This window comes from Hyla sarda, chromosome 1 (genome assembly GCF_029499605.1).
Source record: "Hyla sarda isolate aHylSar1 chromosome 1, aHylSar1.hap1, whole genome shotgun sequence".
In the NCBI taxonomy this organism is placed as follows: Eukaryota; Metazoa; Chordata; class Amphibia; order Anura; family Hylidae; genus Hyla; species Hyla sarda.
The window spans coordinates 512,307,321-512,326,890 of record NC_079189.1 but is presented as its reverse complement, the minus strand read 5'-3'; the positions used below and the strand labels follow the sequence as shown (position 1 = coordinate 512,326,890).

The window sequence follows — 19,570 nt, the reverse complement described above, 5'->3', positions numbered from 1 at the left end:
GAAATTGAGTATGTTTATAGTACTTTCATACCCAAATACCAAATGTGATATACCTATACATTCTACATTGCATTTATTTGAACAACATCAATTGTGAGTGGATAACTTTATAATTATAATTTAGTGTAATATGAAGATGCTGAAAAAGAAGACGGCTCTTTGATAGCTTTGCTACTCTCAGATTATGATTAAATTGTCTTGAATTTATGAGGATAAGAATTCAAAAGCTATGATAAGATATCAGAGAATCCATGGTTGATGCTGAGTTGTAAATGTAAGCTTACTCCAAGTGATGCAAAGATGTAATACATAAGACAGGATATATGGTGACCTATGGTGAAGGTCTACTTCAATAAACCACTCAATCTGGGCTGTTGGTTCAGAAAGTAGAGTTGAAGATAAATGTGTAAGTTGGCTGAAGGTAAGACATAATGGAGGAGATTCATCAAAACCTGTCCAGAGGAAAAGTTGCTGAGTTGCCCATTGCAACCAAGCAGATTGCTTCTTTCATTTTGCAGAGGCCTTGTTAAAAAGGAAAGAAGCGATCTGATTGGTTGCTATGGGCAACTCAGCAACTTTTCCTCTGGACAGGTTTTGATAAATCTCCCCCAATGAGTACAAGCTCACTTTTATATTACAGGCCACAAGTATGGGCCTGTTGGAGTAGAGGTTTCTTTTTTTTTTGAATCCTTGGGCAAACCAACAAAATGCAGAATCTGTAGTTTGTAGTTCAAGTGTTCAAGGTCCTAGAGCTTTCAGAGAAAGTGGCCATCATAGAAGTTCAGACCCACCAAAAGGAAACAACCCCAGAATCCAAGGGGACTGGATAGTGGAAAAGGCTGCCAAGGCTGCAGTGCTCCTGTCCTCAAACAATTATGGTACAGAGTGTACAGGTGGATGGGGAGTGTGGATCTGTCTGGTTAGGTCTCTTGCAGGAACCAGTAATGCATGTTGAGAGAGACCAATGGAAGGAGAAAGAGGTGGTACAGGGAAAAGACTGTAGAGTTGGTAAGAAACTGTGTGCGCCAACAGCCTTGTACCCCATGGTAACATATATGGCCTCATATACTAAGCAAAGGGGAGCTATGTGTGTTGTAATGTCCATAAATTGGGTGGTCTCAGGATTCAATAAAGAGAAAAGGAGGTTTGTACAGACTTGCATTATTTGCATCTGTTATGGCCTAGGTAAAACAATCAAGGTACCTGACCAACACAATCCATGACCATTTGACCTGTTTCAGTGACTATGAGTAGACTTCATCTAACTGTCTAAAGTGGACCAATATAAGTATGTCCTTGTTGGACTGTACTGATTCCCTAACCATAGATACAGTAAAGAATACAACTAAGAACCTTGTATAATGTGTGTGGTCATATGAAATTCCTGAGATCCAAATTACCCAGTTCCTTAAACCCATGGCTGAGTGTCAAGAAACAAGTGAGGAAAGAGACGCTTACATATGATGATCCCGTACAGATGTATCTAACCGCTGTAGAGATGAAGCTAGAAGAATATGCACCGGATGTTGAAAAAGACTGTGAATCCTAAGTCTTAATAGTATAATTGTGCCAACTAATGGACTTGATGAACTGAAAGAAGACTGAGCAAAATGTTTATAAACATTATGAAATGATTGGAAAGATAACTAATTGATCTAATGGCATGATATCTATATATTCTCTGATAACTGATAAATCTATGTCTTTACATAACCATGGTTGTTCCAGAGGAGAAGATAATTATACTGGATTGTTACGATGTAACATTGTACGAGGAGAATCAGTGGGTGAACATTGGTGTCCTGTACAAATAGCGGGGTGAAATAAGCATGTTAGTGGGTGATATTGTTATAAGGAAAAGGAATACTTGGTGTAAAAATATAAAAAGGATAGGCCTAGCCAGTTGAATGAGTAAATGATAACTACTATGGTATGGGATACATGGAGATTAAGTAAGAACATTAGTTTCTAGAAAGTACTGGATAATAGAGGTTGTAGTTGTTTATTCGGATATGGCCTGCATAGCTTAGCTGGTTAAATTCAGTTGGTTAAAGGGGTACTCCGGCGCTAAGACATCTTATCCCCTATCCTTTGGATAGGGGATAAGATGCCTGATCACGGGGGTCCTGCCGTTATAATCAGTCCCTGGAGCATGTTCGCTTCGGGTCTGATTACTGGCGATCACGGGGGCTGTTGTGACGTCACAGCCCCGTCCCCGTGTGACATCACGCTCCGCCCCCTCAATGCAAGCCAATGGAAGGGGGCGTGACATTTCCCACAGTGTGGGAAATGTATGATAGATGACCTGATGTAGCAGTAAACCAAGCAGACAACAGTCTGGCTGACTAGTAAAAGATTCCTGAATGTACAGGATCCCTCCACCAAACCTTCCCACAAGAAGTGGGGTACTATAGTGCGGTCGATTGAACGGGCGACCCGGCGGTGTAAGAGACCCAGCAGACAAAAGTCTTGCTGACTGGCATTAGTTCCAGTACCTGCAGGGACCCTCATCCAGATTCCTCACACCAGCAGAGAGGTACGGAAAACCTGACCATGCCCTCGACAGCCCTAAGATGGGATACCGCCGGCCGCGGAAACAGTGCAGACAACAGTCTGCTAAACCAGTACACCTCCAGGCACTGGCGAAAAGGGGACGACAGCCAGATATGCGAACACTGTGCCCTTCTGTCGAATGTGGGAGGGAGGGGAGGCCTAAGAGCCATGGATAGCATCTCTGCCACCCTGGAAGTTTGGGGGAGGCTGAGTAGCCGTGGATTGTATCCCCGTCACCCCATATAGGGTCGATAGGACACGTTAGGGAACTTCTTCGGACCCCTCGCACAGCAGAGGGGAACCGGAAATCCAGTTGCAGATGCCTCAGCCGCGTGATGAATGATAGGTGTCAGAGGAAACCACGCAGACCACTGTCTGGTTTACTGGTATGGGTCCATAGAAAACAACAGGTCACTCCATCAGACACCTCGCACTAGTAGTGGGGTTCCAGAACCCAACCGCGGATGCAGGAGCTGTGAGATGAGTGAAAGGCATATTGATATCAGGTCCAATCCCTACCACGCAGGGACACTTCCACGGAGACCTCTCACTGGACGTGGGGATCCGGAGAACTAGGCGCGGATGCGGCAGCCTGTGGAGGAGGGACAGATAGTATGCACACGCCAAGGATGGGGGCGACCAGTGGAATGACAGAAGAGGAACTGCCAAAGCGTCCGTAGCAAGGGCATTCGGCCAGTGCCATTCACGGTGGGGGGGATCCGGCCAAGGGCACAACAGACATGGTATAGGGGAGAACGGTCACTGACTGTATCCCCAGAACTTCCGAGGGATTGTGAATCTCCGGCAACGACCCACCATGGTGGATCGCATAAGCTTCCCTGACAGAGCGAGAAACCAGCAGAAGATAGGTATGCCGGAGGTGTACCCTATGTCACTCAAGGTAATTTGCCACATCAGGCCCCTTATGAGGTGAGGCAAGCAAAGAAGGCAGCCCCCACATACAGTCGCTACAACAGAAGCCTAGCAGATATTAAACTGATAAGAACAGATATTACAGACCTGTAATAGCTATTGGACGTCAAGACTCCACAAGAAGAAATGGAAATACAATTCAATCAATGACCACAGGAGGGCGGCAAGCAACACCAAATGGTCAGAGTGAGCACTTTTTTTTTTTGTGTGTGTGTGTGATTGTACTGAACATGGCAGGAAGGGAGCGTGGGGAGCAAGGTGCCCCGTGCTGTAAGTGTCCGTATAAACCCTTAAGGGAGAGGGGCTAGGACGCCCGCACCATGAGCAGCACGCATGCAGGCAGCCTTAGGAGCGGTGATGGCTTGGAGCAGCGTGCTGTAGAAGCGCCTGGTAAGCAGCCGCATAGCTCAGAGGCCAGAAGAGTGGGCCGGCTGGAAGAGCTCCCGCCAGGCTGCGCTTAGGGAGGCCAGCAGTACCGCTCTATGGAGCGCTGCCGACCTCTGCAATGGTGGAGGGGCGGAGCTAGGCGCGGCTGGAGGCGCACAGAATAACGGCCGCGGGTAAGTACACGCCGGTCATAAGAATGATCCATACAGCGTGCGCACCTGGAGAGGAGGCGCTGCCTGGCCTCCCGGTTAATGCACTAGCTGAGGGGGAGAAGGGCGGAGCCACCCGCCGCCATAACCACCTGAACTCCCTCCAGTTGAATACACCTGTGGAGGGAGCCGCTGCAAAGGGCCAGCGGCTGTCCTCCAGAACAAAGAATGGAAGAGGAAGGGGGGGGGGGGGGCATACTCACCTGCTGACGCCATCCTCTATACTCACCTCAGGCGTCTTCAACCAGCTTATGGCCACGCTGCATCATACCAGGCTAAGATAACGGGGTGAGCAGGGGCATGCGGGGGACTCGGACGACCCAGGGTACAACCTCCAGGCGCAGGCCGTTGGCGATAAGGGGTTGACGGCCCATACTCTTTATGTTCCGTGCCCCTTTGTCGCATATGGGTGAACAGGTAGCGTCATGCTCCTGAACCCCCACCAGAAAGAGGGAAACAAAAAGGGAGAAAAAAAAACAAATAAACAGCCCTTACTAGAAAATAATTTTAAAAAAAAGACCAGGTCTGGGGAGCTCCCAGACCTGTGTCTTGCCTCCTGCTGACACTAGCTAAAACGGATTACCTTACTTCCAGTGGGCAGTTATATCCTGCCAGGGAGGAGCCAACTTTTTTTTTTTCCTAGTGTCAGCGCCTCCTAGTGGCAAGAGCATATACCCATCAGTATCGGTGTCCCCCAACGAAGAGTGCCCGAGAAAGACTTATTAGCAGCTTTTAAAAATATATTGTATGTAAAAGAACATCTAGAAAGTAAACTTTTAAGTGCACTTTTGTTTCTAAAAAGAATATATAACTATGAGATGGTGTTGTGAACCATGCACTGCATAGCTCATGTGCTTCCCCTTAATGTACACAAGAGGGCACTAATGTATCAAACTGAACTAAGACATATTTTTTTCTTTCTAATCTGTTTTTATTTTCTGATTGTGAATGTTTTGATTTTATTGTTGTACATTATTATGAGGAGGCAGCCACATTGCCTAAGCTTCTGCTCTGGTAAAAGCATTAGGAGATTTTACAGCAATCCCACTTATTTGGCAGTCTATTCTAGGAAAATCACTGGTAACCTAATGTACAATAAAGGCACATCGTGCAATGCAGATGTAATAGAAGATACAAGCACTTAGTAAATGGTATCTTCCCATATCCTTTAGAGGTGTGCTGGGCCATGGAAAATAGCAAACATTACATCAGCGTTAACCTGCCACTTCAATTTTTGTACTTATTTTGACAAAAGAAATGTGACATTATTGACATAATTCTAAAGCTGATGGTACTAACTATTCCCTGGAGGTTCACTATAATAGAGATCGATGGAATAGGTTTAATACAACTTTTTTTCTGTAGCATTTTTCTTTATCATAGGCTTAGATATGTGGTTCTACGTATCAAATACAACAAAACATACAAATTGAAGATTAACGACATTAAAGGGGTTCTCCGGTGCTTAAACATCTTATCCCCTATCCAAAGGATAGGGGATAAGATGTCTGATCGCGGGAGCCCCGCCGCTGTGGACCCCCGGGATCATGCACGCGGCACCCCGTTTGTAATCAGTCCCCGCAGCGTGTTCGCTCCGGGTATGATTACGGGCGACTACAGGGCGGGCGGCGTGTGACGTCACGCCTGCGCCGGCGTATGCCATCACGCTCCGCCCCGCAATGCAAGCCTACGGGAGGGGGCGTGATAGCACCGGGGAGAACCCCTTTAAAGATTCTAAATACCTGGAAATAAATGTGCAGCTCTTTGCAATGTTTTCAGAGCATTCTGCTTTTTGTCTTCAGATGCTAGACACCCAGAGGCTAATTCATTCATCCCTGTGAACAATAGAGATGTCTAAGGAGAAAAACATTGGGGTATGTTAATTTTTGTTTGCAGATTAATGAATCAAAAACTCCTAATAAAACAAACACTGGCCCTTACCTTTGCTTGATTCAGGTTAAGCGAATGTGCAACAATGCCAGCAGCTGCTCCACCCTATACACAATAGATATCATTAGGAAGCAGCTTAGTTTAACAAAGGTATTGAAAAAAGAACAGTATCGCAAAGTAAATATTTTAGTTACAATATAATGACAACTCCTCACTTTCTTCCTAAAATTCTTTGAGGGGGGGAACCATATGTTTGTCACTAGTCTTAATGACTAGAGCTTGCTGGGAGTTGTAGTTTTGAAACAGCTGAAGGCACCCTGGTTGGGAGACATTGCCCTATCCGCTATCTGGGCATGTCCGCAGCTCCAAGCATGATGTAGAACTGAGTCCCTTACAGGGGTGTTCCATCTCAGACAGTCATCACATATCCACAAGAAAAAGATATGTTAGTTGTAAGTTCCAACAATGGCCCTCATTTATCAAAAAAGTCGGGTTGTTTTTTTTGGGGGGGCTTTTAACCCGACCATCTTTTTCCCTATCAATTTATTAATTTGTCGCAAGTGTTGTCGCAGTCGGATTTTTTTGGGCGCAGTCCAAAAATTAGGGAAATGGCAAACACTTTTTCCCACTGCTTGAAGCAGTGGGAAAAAAAGGACACTGAAACCCTAAAATTCGGGTCGGGTTTCTTAATAAATCAGTGGGAAACCAAGGTTTTGGTCGGGAAACGCCCCTTTTAGGCTTTCAAAATCCCCGAGTCGGGTTCGTAGGAAAGGCTTGTAGCAGTTTGTCGCACGATGTCTGCGCCTTGTCGCAGACATCTTGCGCCAAAAAAAAAAAAAAACGACAAAAACTGTCGGGTTTCCAATGATAAATGAGGGCCAAGATTTTTAGAACAGGACCCCTCGGACCTATCTGGAATGGTAAAGGCACCCGGCGGTGGCTCACAAACAGTAAAAAAAAGAAATTGCCTACTGGCAAATAAATGATCAGTCTCTAATTTTAACGATAGGTTTATTTGAACAGTAAGAGACAGAATACCAATAAAAAATCCAGAAAACACATTTCAAATAAGTTATGAATTGATTTGCGTTTTACTCATTCAAATAAGTATTTGATCCCCTATTAATTTCTGGCTCCCAGGTTTCTTTTGTACAGGTAACTATCAAAGATTAAGAGCATTTTCAAAGAGAGTGCTCCTAATCTCCGCTTGTTGCCTGTATAAAAGACACCTGTCTCAATGAGATTCCCAAGTCTTCAGCAAGACCAAAAAGCTGCGCAAGGATGTAATAAAAACGGGGGTTTAGTAAAGTCTTCTGATTTTTAAACTCTATTATTAGGAACATGAAAAGCATTCCAAAGATCAAGCAATATTACTTATCTTATTTATAAATAAAAAAAAACATAATACTACACATAACAGTCATCACTATAAATGGGCAATCACGGTTTTTAGTGCTCCTTGTAGGTTATCATTATCATCTGGTTTATGAATATTATTATTCATAAAGATATTGGAGGAGATGTATCAAAACCTGTGCAGAGCAAAAGTTGACCAGTTGCCTGTAGCAACCAATCACATAGCTTCTTTCATTTTTGAAAAGACCTCTGAAAATTGAAAGAAGCGATCTGATTGGTTGCTATGGGCAACTGGTCAACTTTTCCTCTACAGAGGTTTTGATACATCTCCCCCATTATGAGTATTGCAATGAACCTTGCCAATAAGACTTGTCTCTATATAGTGTGACATTTGTAGCACAGACACATCTAATTGCCAAAAAGATTATGTCAAAAAGATATTCTGCCGCATACTATGTATTAAATCAACTGGTGCCAGAAAGTTAAACAGATTTGTAAATTCCTTCTATTAAAAAATCTTTACCCTTCCAGTAATTTATAGCAACTGTATGCTACAGAGGAAATTCTTATCTTTTTGAATTTCTTTTTTGTCTTGTTCACAGTGCTCTCTGCTGACACCTGATGCCTGTATCAGGAACTGTCCAGAGCAGGAGAAAATCCCCATTGCAAACCTATGCTGCTCTGGACAGTTCCTGACACGGACAGAGGTGTCAGCAGAGAGCACTGTGAACAAGACAAATAAGAAATTCAAAAAGAAAAGAATTTCCTCTGTAGCACACATCTGCTAAAAAGTACTGGAAGGGTAAATATTTTTTAATAGAAGTCATTTACAAATCTGGTTAACTTCCTGGTACCAGTTGATAAAAAAAATAAATAAATAAAAAAAAAATAATAATAATTTTCCACCAGAGTAGACCAAACAGTCTACTAGTGACTAATGTTGGTCTGTTTTATGCCAGTATACTTTTTTTTCAAGACACGAAAGCACAATCTACCACACTAGTGTACTAAAAAAGAACCAAAAAGGGCTTAAGGTTGTACAGCAGACCAAATATAGTCACTAGTAGGCTACGTTCGGTTTACTAAAGCCAGACATAACAAGAGGGTCAAGGAAGTAAGCGCTCCATAGAATAATATCGTTTGGACCTAGAAAGCGAGATTAAAATATAAATGAACTGCTCACCCTGGGCGGTTGTGTAATCACATACACAACAATGGAGTAGGCATATAGAATAGGTCGTCTGCTGCCCTCCGGAACATATACGGCAATGAATACCGTATATGCCGGCGTATAAGACGACTTGGCGTATAAGACGACCCCCAACTATTACAGTTAAAATATAGAGTTTGGGATACACTCGCCATATAAGACTACCGCTCCTAACGCGATGTACGGTACCTTGTAGTCCCCCCCACATTAGGTAGACATCATGTTCCCCCACATTAGGTAGGCAGTATAGTTCCCCCCACATTAAGTTGTCAGTTCCCCCACATTAGGTTGTCAGTTCCCCCACATTAGATTGCCAGCTCCCCCACATTAGATCGTCAGTTCGCCCACATTAGGTCGGCAGTTCCCCCACATTAGGTCGGCAGTTCCCCCACATTAGGTCGGCAGTTACCCCACATTAGGTCGGGAGTTACCCCACATTAGGTCGGGAGTTACCCCACATTAGGTCGGGAGTTACCCCACATTAGTAGGCAGCTCCCCCACATTAGTAGCAGTTCCCCCACATTAGTAGCAGTTCCCTCACAATAGTAGGCAGCTCCCCCCACATTTGTAGGCAGCTCCCCCAACATTTGGTCAGCAGTTCCCCCACAATAGTAGGCAGCTCCCCCCACATTTGTAGGCAATTCCCCCACAATAGTAGGCAGTTCCCCCACAATAGTAGGCAGCTCCCCCCACATTTGTAGGCAGCTCCCCCAACATTAGGTCAGCAGTTCCCCCACAATAGTAGGCAGCTCCCCCCACATTAGATTGGCAGCTCCCCCCAACAGACATACAGCTTCCAGCCATATACAGTGTATGGCTGCAGGCTGTATGTCTGTACTGGTCTGCCCCCACAGTGTTCCGATCTCCTCCGGCCCGGGTCACCATCTACTGCTATGGTCTATGGACCATAGCAGTAGGTGTCGGGACCGGGGAGCAGTGATCACTTACGATAGCACGGCCGGTCACTCACCAGGCCCCGGTCGGTGCGCTTCCTCCTGAGGTCCCCCTGGTCCTGTGCTCATCTGCCTCTATGGTTGTAGGGACGGGACATCACTGACGTCCCGTGCGTACAAACAGAGACGGAGGACCGGACCGCAGGAGGACCGTAGGAGGATCGCAGGAGGACACGCGCCGCCAGGGAATGGTAAGTGACCGGCAGACATCCTTATGTCCGAAAAGATTTTTCAGGACACAGGGATGTCCAGCATAGGAATACCTATGATTATCTGCCCGGGCCGGCTCCCATGTGTGGCTGCAGGCGGGGGCCGGCCAGAGCAAGTAAAAACTAATACTGTATACTAAAAACCAAGGGGCCTCCAGCTGTTGTAAAACTACAACTCCCAGCATGCCCGGACAGCCTTTGCCGTGCTGGGAGTTGTAGTTTCACAACAGCTGGAGGACCCCTGGTTTTTAGTATACAGTATTAGTTTTTACTTGCTCTGGCCGGCCCCCGCCTCCAGCCACACACGGGAGCCGGCCCGGGCAGATAATCAGAAGTTTTCCTATCCCGGACCTCAATACCCGGCGTATAAGACGACCCCCGACTTTTCAGAAGAAAATTCGGGGTTAAAAAGTCGTCTTATACGCCGGGATATACGGTACTTGGCTTCAGAAGAACCAGGCTCACTGCGCTGATCGACCAGACAGGTAAGTGGACTTGAAAGAGGATTTATTAACCAGAATGCAACACGTTTCGCTGCGCAGCTTCCTCAGGCCTGAGGAAGCAGCGCATGCGCAGTGAAACGCGTTGCATTCTGGTTAATAACTCCTCTTTCAAGTCCACTTACCTGTCTGGTAGATCAGCACCGTGAGCCGGGTTCTTCTGAAGCTAAGTATCCATAACAAGAGGGGGACAGCTACCTTTTAATGAAAATTCAGTTTTGCAGCACATTAGCTTTAACAAATTAAAATCCTACAGAGTTAAAAAAATAAAATAAAAGCTGATGAAATCCCCCTTACCCTGGCATTTCTGGGAGCATACTGAGGCACAATCCTAGATAAGAGAGACCACAATGCAGGATTCCCTGGATGGCTAAATAAAAGAAAACAAAAAAACAAAAGAATGGAGATTACATGGCCGACCCAAGACATGCACAAGGCTATTTCATTTTCTTTGAAGAATGTAAGATTGGAGATACATACAGTAGGATATTATTAATACAAAAAAAAAAAAAAAAAAACAGTACATTTTACATTCAATACATTTTATATTGAACAATGCAGATAGCATTATGCACTATTACAACTCTCTTTTTTCACTGTTTTTAATATAAACTATAACATATATCCCAAATTATCCCACAAACACAGGCCCCATTCACGTCACATTTCAAGGCTCCCATCTGTATTTCGTTCAAAAAAATATTCTGCCGCATACCATGTTGTGTCCACAGTGTACCCACAGGCTTAGATAAACAAAACCTATTCTACTATTGGCTACTTTTGGTCTGTTTTCCACCAGTATACTTTTTATTTTCAGGACACAAAAGTGCAATCTACCACGCTAGTGTCCTAAAAAAAAAAAAATACACGTATAAGGTTGTACAACAGACCAAATGTAGTCACTAGCAGGCTACGTCTGGTCTATTATTGTCAATAGGTACACCGCAGTACAGTATGTCGAAATACCTTTTGGATGGTATTCCAATGTATTATCAGCAAATTGTGATGTGACTGTACCTAGCGACTAAATGTTTATGAGAGATGTCAAAAAGTTACGACATATTTATGCTACACGTTTACATCTAGTTAACAAAAATGGAAGATTTTTCTTCAACAGATACAAATACAGTACAAATATATGCCACTTCTTGTCTTCTTTAAAGGGGTATTCCAGGATTTTTTTTATTTTTATTTGACAATGCTACAGGGGCTGTAAAGTTAGTGTAGTCCATAATATAGTGTATTTACCTGTGTGTGACGGTTTTCTCACAATTCTTCTGTGATTTTCCCCCCAATATTTATTTTTTAACAGCATACAAAATTACTGTTGTCTCAGATTTTTCCTAGTTTGCAATGCGGCCGAGACCTGACATCACTAGTCAGCTGATGACAGGGAGCCTGTTTGCTTCAATGGGTGGAGGGATCGCTTGGTGAGAGAGAGATCAATCTGCAACTAATGCAACAGCTGTAGGCACCCTGATTGAAAACCACAGGTCTTTTGAATGGATGCAGCTCATTTATGTTTCAATGGGTGGGGAGGCTGATGTGTGGGAGGGAGGAAAATGGAATTGTGGGATTTGTAGGCAAAGAAGGAAACTCAAACGGGAATTCCAGTTCACAAAAAGCTAGCCACAGTGTTATGGTAATCTCACAACATAGCCATATAGCCCCAAGACAAGCACAGATCCTTTCTAAGCATGTCCATTACTGTCTTCCAGAAAACAATGTAAAACATTCTAAAGTTATTTTAAAACTAAAAGATTCATTAAAAAGACAGAAGGGGAGATTGATCAAAACCTGTCCAGAGGAGAATTTGCTGAGTTGCCCATAGCAACCAATCAGATTGCTTCTTTCATTCTGCAGAGGCCTTGTTAAAAAGGAATGAAGCGATCTGATTGGTTGCTATGGGCAACTCAGCAACTTTTCCTCTGGACAGGTTTTCATAAATCTCCCCCAGAATCCTTTTAGAAACAGGGATCTGTCAGCTGTTCTGACCTGTATCGGTATTTTGTATTCACCATAAAATAATCATGGATATGATAAATATACAATTGTTTGACCCTTTGGAAAAGTGTTAACAAAAGTGTTGAAAATGCATAGTAATAGCTGGGACACATGGCAATAATGCTCTGTGAACTCCGCCTTACTCGGTTATTCCTCGTAGAAATTTGTGTTAAAATTTACAAACGAATGGTAACACCCAGTTTTTAATATATATGGTGAATTATACTCACCGATAATTGTATTTCCTGGAAGTCTCCATGACAGCACTCGGAGATTGCACCTGCCTAATTGGGACAGGAAAAACACTGAGAGTTTAAAACCCCACCCCTTCCTCTCCATTCCCAGTGTATTATAAAGAACACCGAGTAGAAAGGAAAAGTGATCACCAAATGACCAAACCAGAAAGAAAAACCAAAGGGTGGGTATTATGGGTGCTGTCATGGAGACTTCCAGGAAATACAATTATCGTTGAGTATAATTCACCATTTCCCAAGTCGTCTCCATGACAGCACCCGGAGATAATACCAAAGAATAGTATTCAGGGAGGGACCACAGCACTCAAGACATTGCGTCCGAATGCCATGTCCTGATTAGACAGAACATCTAATCTATAATGTTTGGAAAACGTATGTAAATTTTTCCAAGTGGCTGCACGACAAATCTGCTCCACAGAAGCAGATGCTCTCTCTGCCCATGAAGAAGAGACTGCACGGGTAGAATGAGCCTTTAATTCAAGAGGGGGATTTTTTCCCTTTGACGAATAGGTGCCTGAGATGGCCATACAGATACATCTCGCAATAGAACTCTTGGAAGCCTTTTTCCCTTTGTTAGGACCTGCAAACTGGAGAAAAAGGTTTTTGTCTTTCCTCCAGGGACGGGAGGACTCGACATACTGTAATACTGCTCTCCTTACATCTAAACAGTTGAATGATCTTTCTTGATCATTTTTAGGAGCTGAGCAGAAAGAAGGAATAACAATATTCTGGGATCTATGAAAAGATGAAAATACTTTTGGTACAAAATTAGGGTCTAATTTGAGAATAATTCTATCTTCTCTGACTGTAAAAAAAAGGCTGTAACGTAGAGAGAGCCTGAATCTCACTGACTCTACGTGCAGATGTTATTGCTACCAAAAATATTGTCTCAAAGGGAGCTTCGGTAAGGGCCTCAAGGACTACATTAAGGTCCCACGGAGGGTAGAGATTTGTAATTTTAGGCCTAAGTTTCTCAGAGGCTTTAATAAACCTAGACACCCAACAATCATCTAGTTTCACTTGGAAAAGAGCACTGAAGGCTGAAATCTGCCCCTTTAAAGTGTTTGGAGAAAGACCTAAGTTAAATCCATCTTGCAGAAAATTAAGTATCAGAGGAATGTTAAGGGATTCAAGTGAAAAAGAAGACCCACACCAGGAAATGTATTTTTTCCAAACCTTAGAATAGCTCTTACAGGTGGAAGACTTGCGACTGGCTAGTAGGGTGTTGATTACTCTTTCAGAGAAACCCTTTCGTTCTAGTAGGAACTTCTCAGTTTTCAGGCCGCTAAGCTGAGGGTATGAACCTGACTGTACTGGACTGGACCTTGGGTTAGTAGATCTGGACGAGGAAACCTTATTGGATCTTCCACACTCATGGACTTTAGAAGAGGAAACCAAATTCTTTTGGGCCAAAAGGGGGTGATGAGGATTAACGTACAAGAGTGGATCATCAGCTTGTGTAGCACTCTGGGTATTAGGACTATTGGAGGGAAGGCATATCCCAGGCTAAAAGACCATTCCTGAACTAGAGCATCCACTGCCACTGGAGAGTCTCTGGGATTCAGAGAGAAGAATTCGCTCACTTTGCGATTTTTTATGGAGGCAAACAAGTCTATCTGGGGTAGACCCCAGGTGTTGGCTATTGACGAAAATGCCCAGTCGGCTAGCGTTCATTCCCCCTGATCTATAAAGTTTCGACTTCGATTGCTCTGATGTTCCATATCCCCCTGAGATGAACTGCTGAGATGGAGAGTACATTCTGTTCTGCCCAACAGAATATTTGACCTGAGATTGATTGTAGGGCTGAGTGGCGAGGCCCCCCTTGATGACGAATGAACGCCACTGCGGTTGTGTTGTCTGAGTAAATGAGGACGTGTTTGTCCTTGCAATAAAGTTCCAAGTCCTGTAGAGCCATCCAGATGGCTAACAACTCTTTCAGATTCCCTGACCTGTTAGCTAGGGCGGGACTCCATCTCCCTTGTACCGAAAGCTTTCTGAGTGGGCTCTCCAGCCCTGAGTGCTGGCATCCGTGGTAATAATCCTGGGGTCTGTTTGATGCCAGTGTACACCCCTTACAAGATTTTGGAGGGAAAGCCACCATCTTACCTGGGTTTTTAACTCTAATGGAAGAGGAAATTTTTTGTCTAAGGAGGTTTGCTTTTTGTCCCATACCCCTAGAATCCACTTCTGAAGGGGTCTGGAGTGGTACTGAGCCCAAGCCACCGCCGGGATTGAAGATGTTAACAATCCTAGGATCGACATGGCAAATCTTAGGGTACAACTTTTGAGAGTAAGAAATTGATGAATCTGATCCTGTATCTTTTGGATCTTCTCTCTGGGAAGAGAGGTCTGTTGGGCTACTGAATCCAAGAGGATTCCTAAAAAGACCTTCCTGCGACTTGGTAGCAAGTCGGATTTGTCCAGGTTCAAGATCCAGCCGATATCCCGAAGGACCTTAGCCGTTCTTTTTATCTGTTCTTTTAGGTAAAGAACAGAGTCCGCCACAATCAACATGTCGTCCAAATAAGGTATTACCAGAATTTTCTCCTTTCTGAGAACTGCCACCACCTCCGCTATCACTTTTGTGAAAATGCGGGGGGCCGAGGAGAGCCCGAAGGGCAGACAAACAAATTGAAAATGGCGGACTCTTCCGTCCCACTGGACGGCGAATCTTAGATAGGGAGGTGGTAATACGTGTCCCTGAGATCTATTGTGGCCATTACTGCATTGTCTTTTATGAGATGAATGGCTGACCTCACTGTCTCCATCCTGAATTTCCTATATATAACTAATCTGTTTAAGGGTTTCAGGTTGATGATAGTCCTGAATTTCCCATTTGGTTTCTTGATTAGAAACAGATGGGAATAATTACCTAAACCTCTCTGTTTTTTTGGGACGTCTATGACCGCCCCTAAACTCAATTGATTCTGGACCCCCTGAATGATTAGGGCTAGGGAACCTGGGGATTTGGTTACCACAAATCTTGGGGGAGGGAGAGAGAACTCTACCCTGTAACCCTCTTGGATTATGTTGACTATCCAAGGGTTGGGAATCGATGATTCCCAAATGTGGGCGAAAGCTGACAATCTCGCCCATACCAGAATGGCGTCATTGTTTACCCCCACCAGCGCTAGACTGGTTGGGGTTAAACAAGAAGCCTCTCCCTCTACCTCCTTTCCTATAGGACCAATGCCCTGTTTTGCCCTTACCTCTGTAGGGCTGATTAGTTTTAGAAAGGAGGCAAAAGGGGGTCTTTCTAGGTTGAGCACTGTCTTTGGGAAAGCCTTTTTTATTGTCCGAGGCCTTAGCCAGGATATTATCTAAGTCATCTCCAAAAACAAATTGTCCATAAAAAGGAAGGAAGGCTAATTTGTTTTGGATTTTAACCAGAGCACCCTTCTTGAAATATTTGACAGGACGGCAGTGCAGGCAGATAATCTGACAGATTCTGCAGATGCATCTGCGAGAAAATTGGTAGCCATTTTAAGTATAGGGAGACTTGCAATTATATCCTCTTTAGGGGTATCGCCCTGTAGGTGTAGCTGAAGTTGGTCAATCCATACACCCAAGGTTCTAGCTACACAAGTAGCAGCTACATTAGGTCTAAGCAACGTAGCTGCTGCCTCCCAAGATTTCTTTAAGAGATTCTCGGTTTTCCGGTCCATTGGATCCTTAAACTGAGAGGAGTCTTCAAATGGCAAGGAGGTATTTTTGGCCACCTTGGCTATGGGAGCGTCGACTTTTGGAATAGTGTCCCAGTTAGTTGAGTCAGTCTCCGCGAAGGGATAACGTCTCTTAATGCCCTTAGGAATAAAAGACCCCTTATCTGGTCTAGCCCATTCCTCATTAATGATCTTATGAATGTTCGGATGAACAGGGAAGGAGGGAGATTTACGGTCACCTAGACCTCCAAATAGTTCATCCTGAATGGTTTTAACCTCTTGTACCTCCTCAAGCATAAGGGTGTCTCTAACCGCTTTAATAAGCTCCTCAATGTCCTCCGGATTAAACAGAAATTTTTTTAAACCCGTATCCTCTTCTTCTTGTGGGCTGTCTACACATTCACCCTCCTCCATATCCTGATTAGATGTATTATCATCAGAGTCAGAGAAAGAGATCATTTTAGTTCGTGATTGGATCTTTTGAGATCCAGACGGGACCGCCTGACTTGAAGAAGAGGATTTAGAAGCCTGGATTTCAGACTGAATCATAGATCTAATATCTTTCATAATATCAGGAGTTTCCTCCGAGACTAAATTGGCAAGACATTTTTTACATAGCAATTTTTTTTAAGACACCTGAGGCTCCTTATTACAGATTACACATTTTCTTAATTTAGATTTAGTCTTTACGGAAATCAAAGGAGTATCCTTTTCTCCCTAAAAAATAAAGGGAGGAAAGGATCAGACAGTAATACTGAAGATAGGCCAGGGTGTAAACCCTATAGGCCCTCATTACTCACGGTTACTTGGATCTGCACGGGTTCAACCTCAGTGGCCTTGACCGGTGTAGACATCGTGGAAGACTGTAGCAGCAGAAATTGCTTCAGCTGAGAAAAATAGCACCTTCAAGGGAACGGGCATAGAGGCTTGAAATCTATCATGATGAACGCCAAATAAAACACCAGCTTTAGGAGTACTTACAAGATAATCTGTGGTGGGTAATAGGACGTAGCAACTGTCTCTGCGGCGTAAGCGGCTGCGGTAGGGGAGTAATCCTATAGAGCTTACTCCTCTGGAGTAAGCGCCCTCTGTGGTTTCCTTGTTGCTTAAATTCATGGGGATTTTGAAATCCCTGCCTCTTCTCCAGCCAGGTGTGACGTCAGACGCCATACACAAGGCCGGAAGCACGCTCCGGAGGACTCCTACGTCACCGGAAGTGACGTTCCTACCATAGAGTCCTCCGGTTTGCGATGCAGCCGCTTGTTAGACAGCGAGGGACCGGAAGGCAGGACCCGAGGACCGTGATCCGGCCCCTATCACATCTCCCCTGCATAAGCCCGCCTGGGTGCCGCAAGGGGAGACTGAACGGAGAAGACGTCTGAACTTGTGTCGGGTGGCCGCCCGCGTAACAGAGGTATCCTATGGGGCCGCCCCGAACCTTTTAGCAGAAGAGCGCTCCTGCACTCTCAGAGATTCCTTCCCTACTCGGGACAGGAAAAACACAGGGAATGGAGAGGAAGGGGTGGGGTTTTAAACTCTCAGTGTTTTTCCTGTCCCAATTAGGCAGGTGCAATCTCCGGGTACTGTCATATTTTTTCCCCCTAATGTTCTAGGAGGAATAACAGAGAAATAAGTTGTATTATTTTGCTGATGAAGAAAGGACCTAAGGGGCTCCTGAAACGTGTCCAGCCTGTTTGTGACCTAGATCATACCATCTTTATGCATAAACTTGTTAGTCTTAAATATTGCACTGCAACAGAGCTGCTTCTTACTGAGCCTTGTCAATCAATTAGCCTGCTTTGGATTACAACCAGGATGCTATCACTGTCCTTTTCAATCTTGTTTCCTCAAGCACCTCTGTCCTTTGCCAAGGGATCTTCACCACTTTGCACGCATGCATGCACAGCCGGCTTGAGTGGCGAGACTGCATTCTATCATTATGGGCAAGTGACCCAGAAACAGTAGGACTTTCGCAGCTAGAATGGAGTCATCAAGCGCAGAGTGTGGTGCATTACGATTGGCCTTGCAAAGGCCACTGCAGGGGTAAGTGGTGCATTTTACCTTTGTCAACTATTTATTTCAAGCGGTTTTGATACTAAAAAGTCTGAACAAATGGACATTGGAATCTGTAAGTTAACCGCAGTAAGTACTGTTGGTTATGATACAGGATTATTGAGCATTGCCCATTTGTAGGACAGCTTTTTATACTGTAGGCTGCTGCAACACAGAAGAGTGCACTAACCTGTGTACAGCTTTGCAGGCCTGTCTCTGCACAGCAACATTTCTTCCTTGTAAAGCAAATATGGCTGATGTAATAAGGTACCTCTCATAGACATTATCATCAATTTTAACATGTTTGAGAAGCTCATTTACAGCAGCAGTTGCCAGAGTAACATCACGTTTAGCCAGACCCAAAGCACAAAGAGCAAGCAGACTTTCAATGCTGGGTTCTTTTAATACAGAGCTGTAAATACACAAGAAGAAAACAATATATAAAAACGTGATAGTTTGCTAAACAAGACAATTACTGTGAACAAATGAATTAAGTAATCATAAGGGAAAATCCCTAATAAAAATTAGCTCATGACATCAGATGCAGTAGTTACTTAGCTAAACATCAGCTGATGTGAATGCATATTTGTGAATAACTGGTCAGCTTCTGAAAAAAGCTTCAAATAGCTTAAAATGCAAAAACTGTGAAATGTGGTATTAAAATATGAAATCACCACCCTGAAACCAGGGCTTTATCATTTTCTATATATTCTGTACTCTATATGTACTGCTCATACTGTGTGTGCTCTATATGAACTGCTCATACTGTGTGTACTCTATATGAACTGCTCATACTGTGTGTACTCTATATGAACTGCTCATGCTGTGTGTGCTCTATATGAACTGCTCATGCTGTGTGTACTCTATATGAACTGCTCATACTGTGTGTACTCTATATGAACTGCTCATACTGTGTGTGCTCTATATGAACTGCTCATACTGTGTATACTCTATATGAACTGCTCATACTGTGTGTAGTCTATATGAACTGCTCATACTGTGTGTACTCTATATGAACTGCTCATACTGTGTGTGCTCTATATGAACTGCTCATACTGTGTGTAGTCTATATGAACTGCTCATACTGTGTGTACTCTATATGAACTGCTCATACTGTGTGTAGTCTATATGAACTGCTCATACTGTGTGTGCTCTATATGAACTGCTCATACTGTGTGTAGTCTATATGAACTGCTCATACTGTGTGTGCTCTATATGAACTGCTCATACTGTGTGTAGTCTATATGAACTGCTCATACTGCATGTACTCTATATGAACTGCTCATACTGTGTGTACTCTATATGAACTGCTCATACTGTGTATACTCTATATGAACTGCTCATACTGTGTGTACTCTATATGCACTGCTCATACTGCATGTACTCTATATGAACTGC

At 43.9% G+C, this 19,570-nt stretch overlaps 1 protein-coding gene across 5 annotated transcripts in view; it reads right to left on the bottom strand.

Annotated features, from left to right (window-relative positions):
* SKIC3 (SKI3 subunit of superkiller complex) overlaps positions 1–19,570 on the bottom strand; it is a 187,803-nt gene that overhangs the window by 48,208 nt on the left and 120,025 nt on the right. For all 5 annotated transcript variants that reach the window (XM_056537805.1, XM_056537815.1, XM_056537796.1 and 2 more), the window contains 4 exons: positions 18,363–18,584; positions 10,498–10,570; positions 6,024–6,077; positions 5,825–5,936 (listed from right to left, as the gene is read on the bottom strand). In XM_056537805.1, coding sequence (XP_056393780.1) covers positions 5,825–5,936; positions 6,024–6,077; positions 10,498–10,570; positions 18,363–18,584 — 461 coding nt within the window. The remainder of the gene's footprint in view (positions 1–5,824; positions 5,937–6,023; positions 6,078–10,497; positions 10,571–18,362; positions 18,585–19,570) is intronic.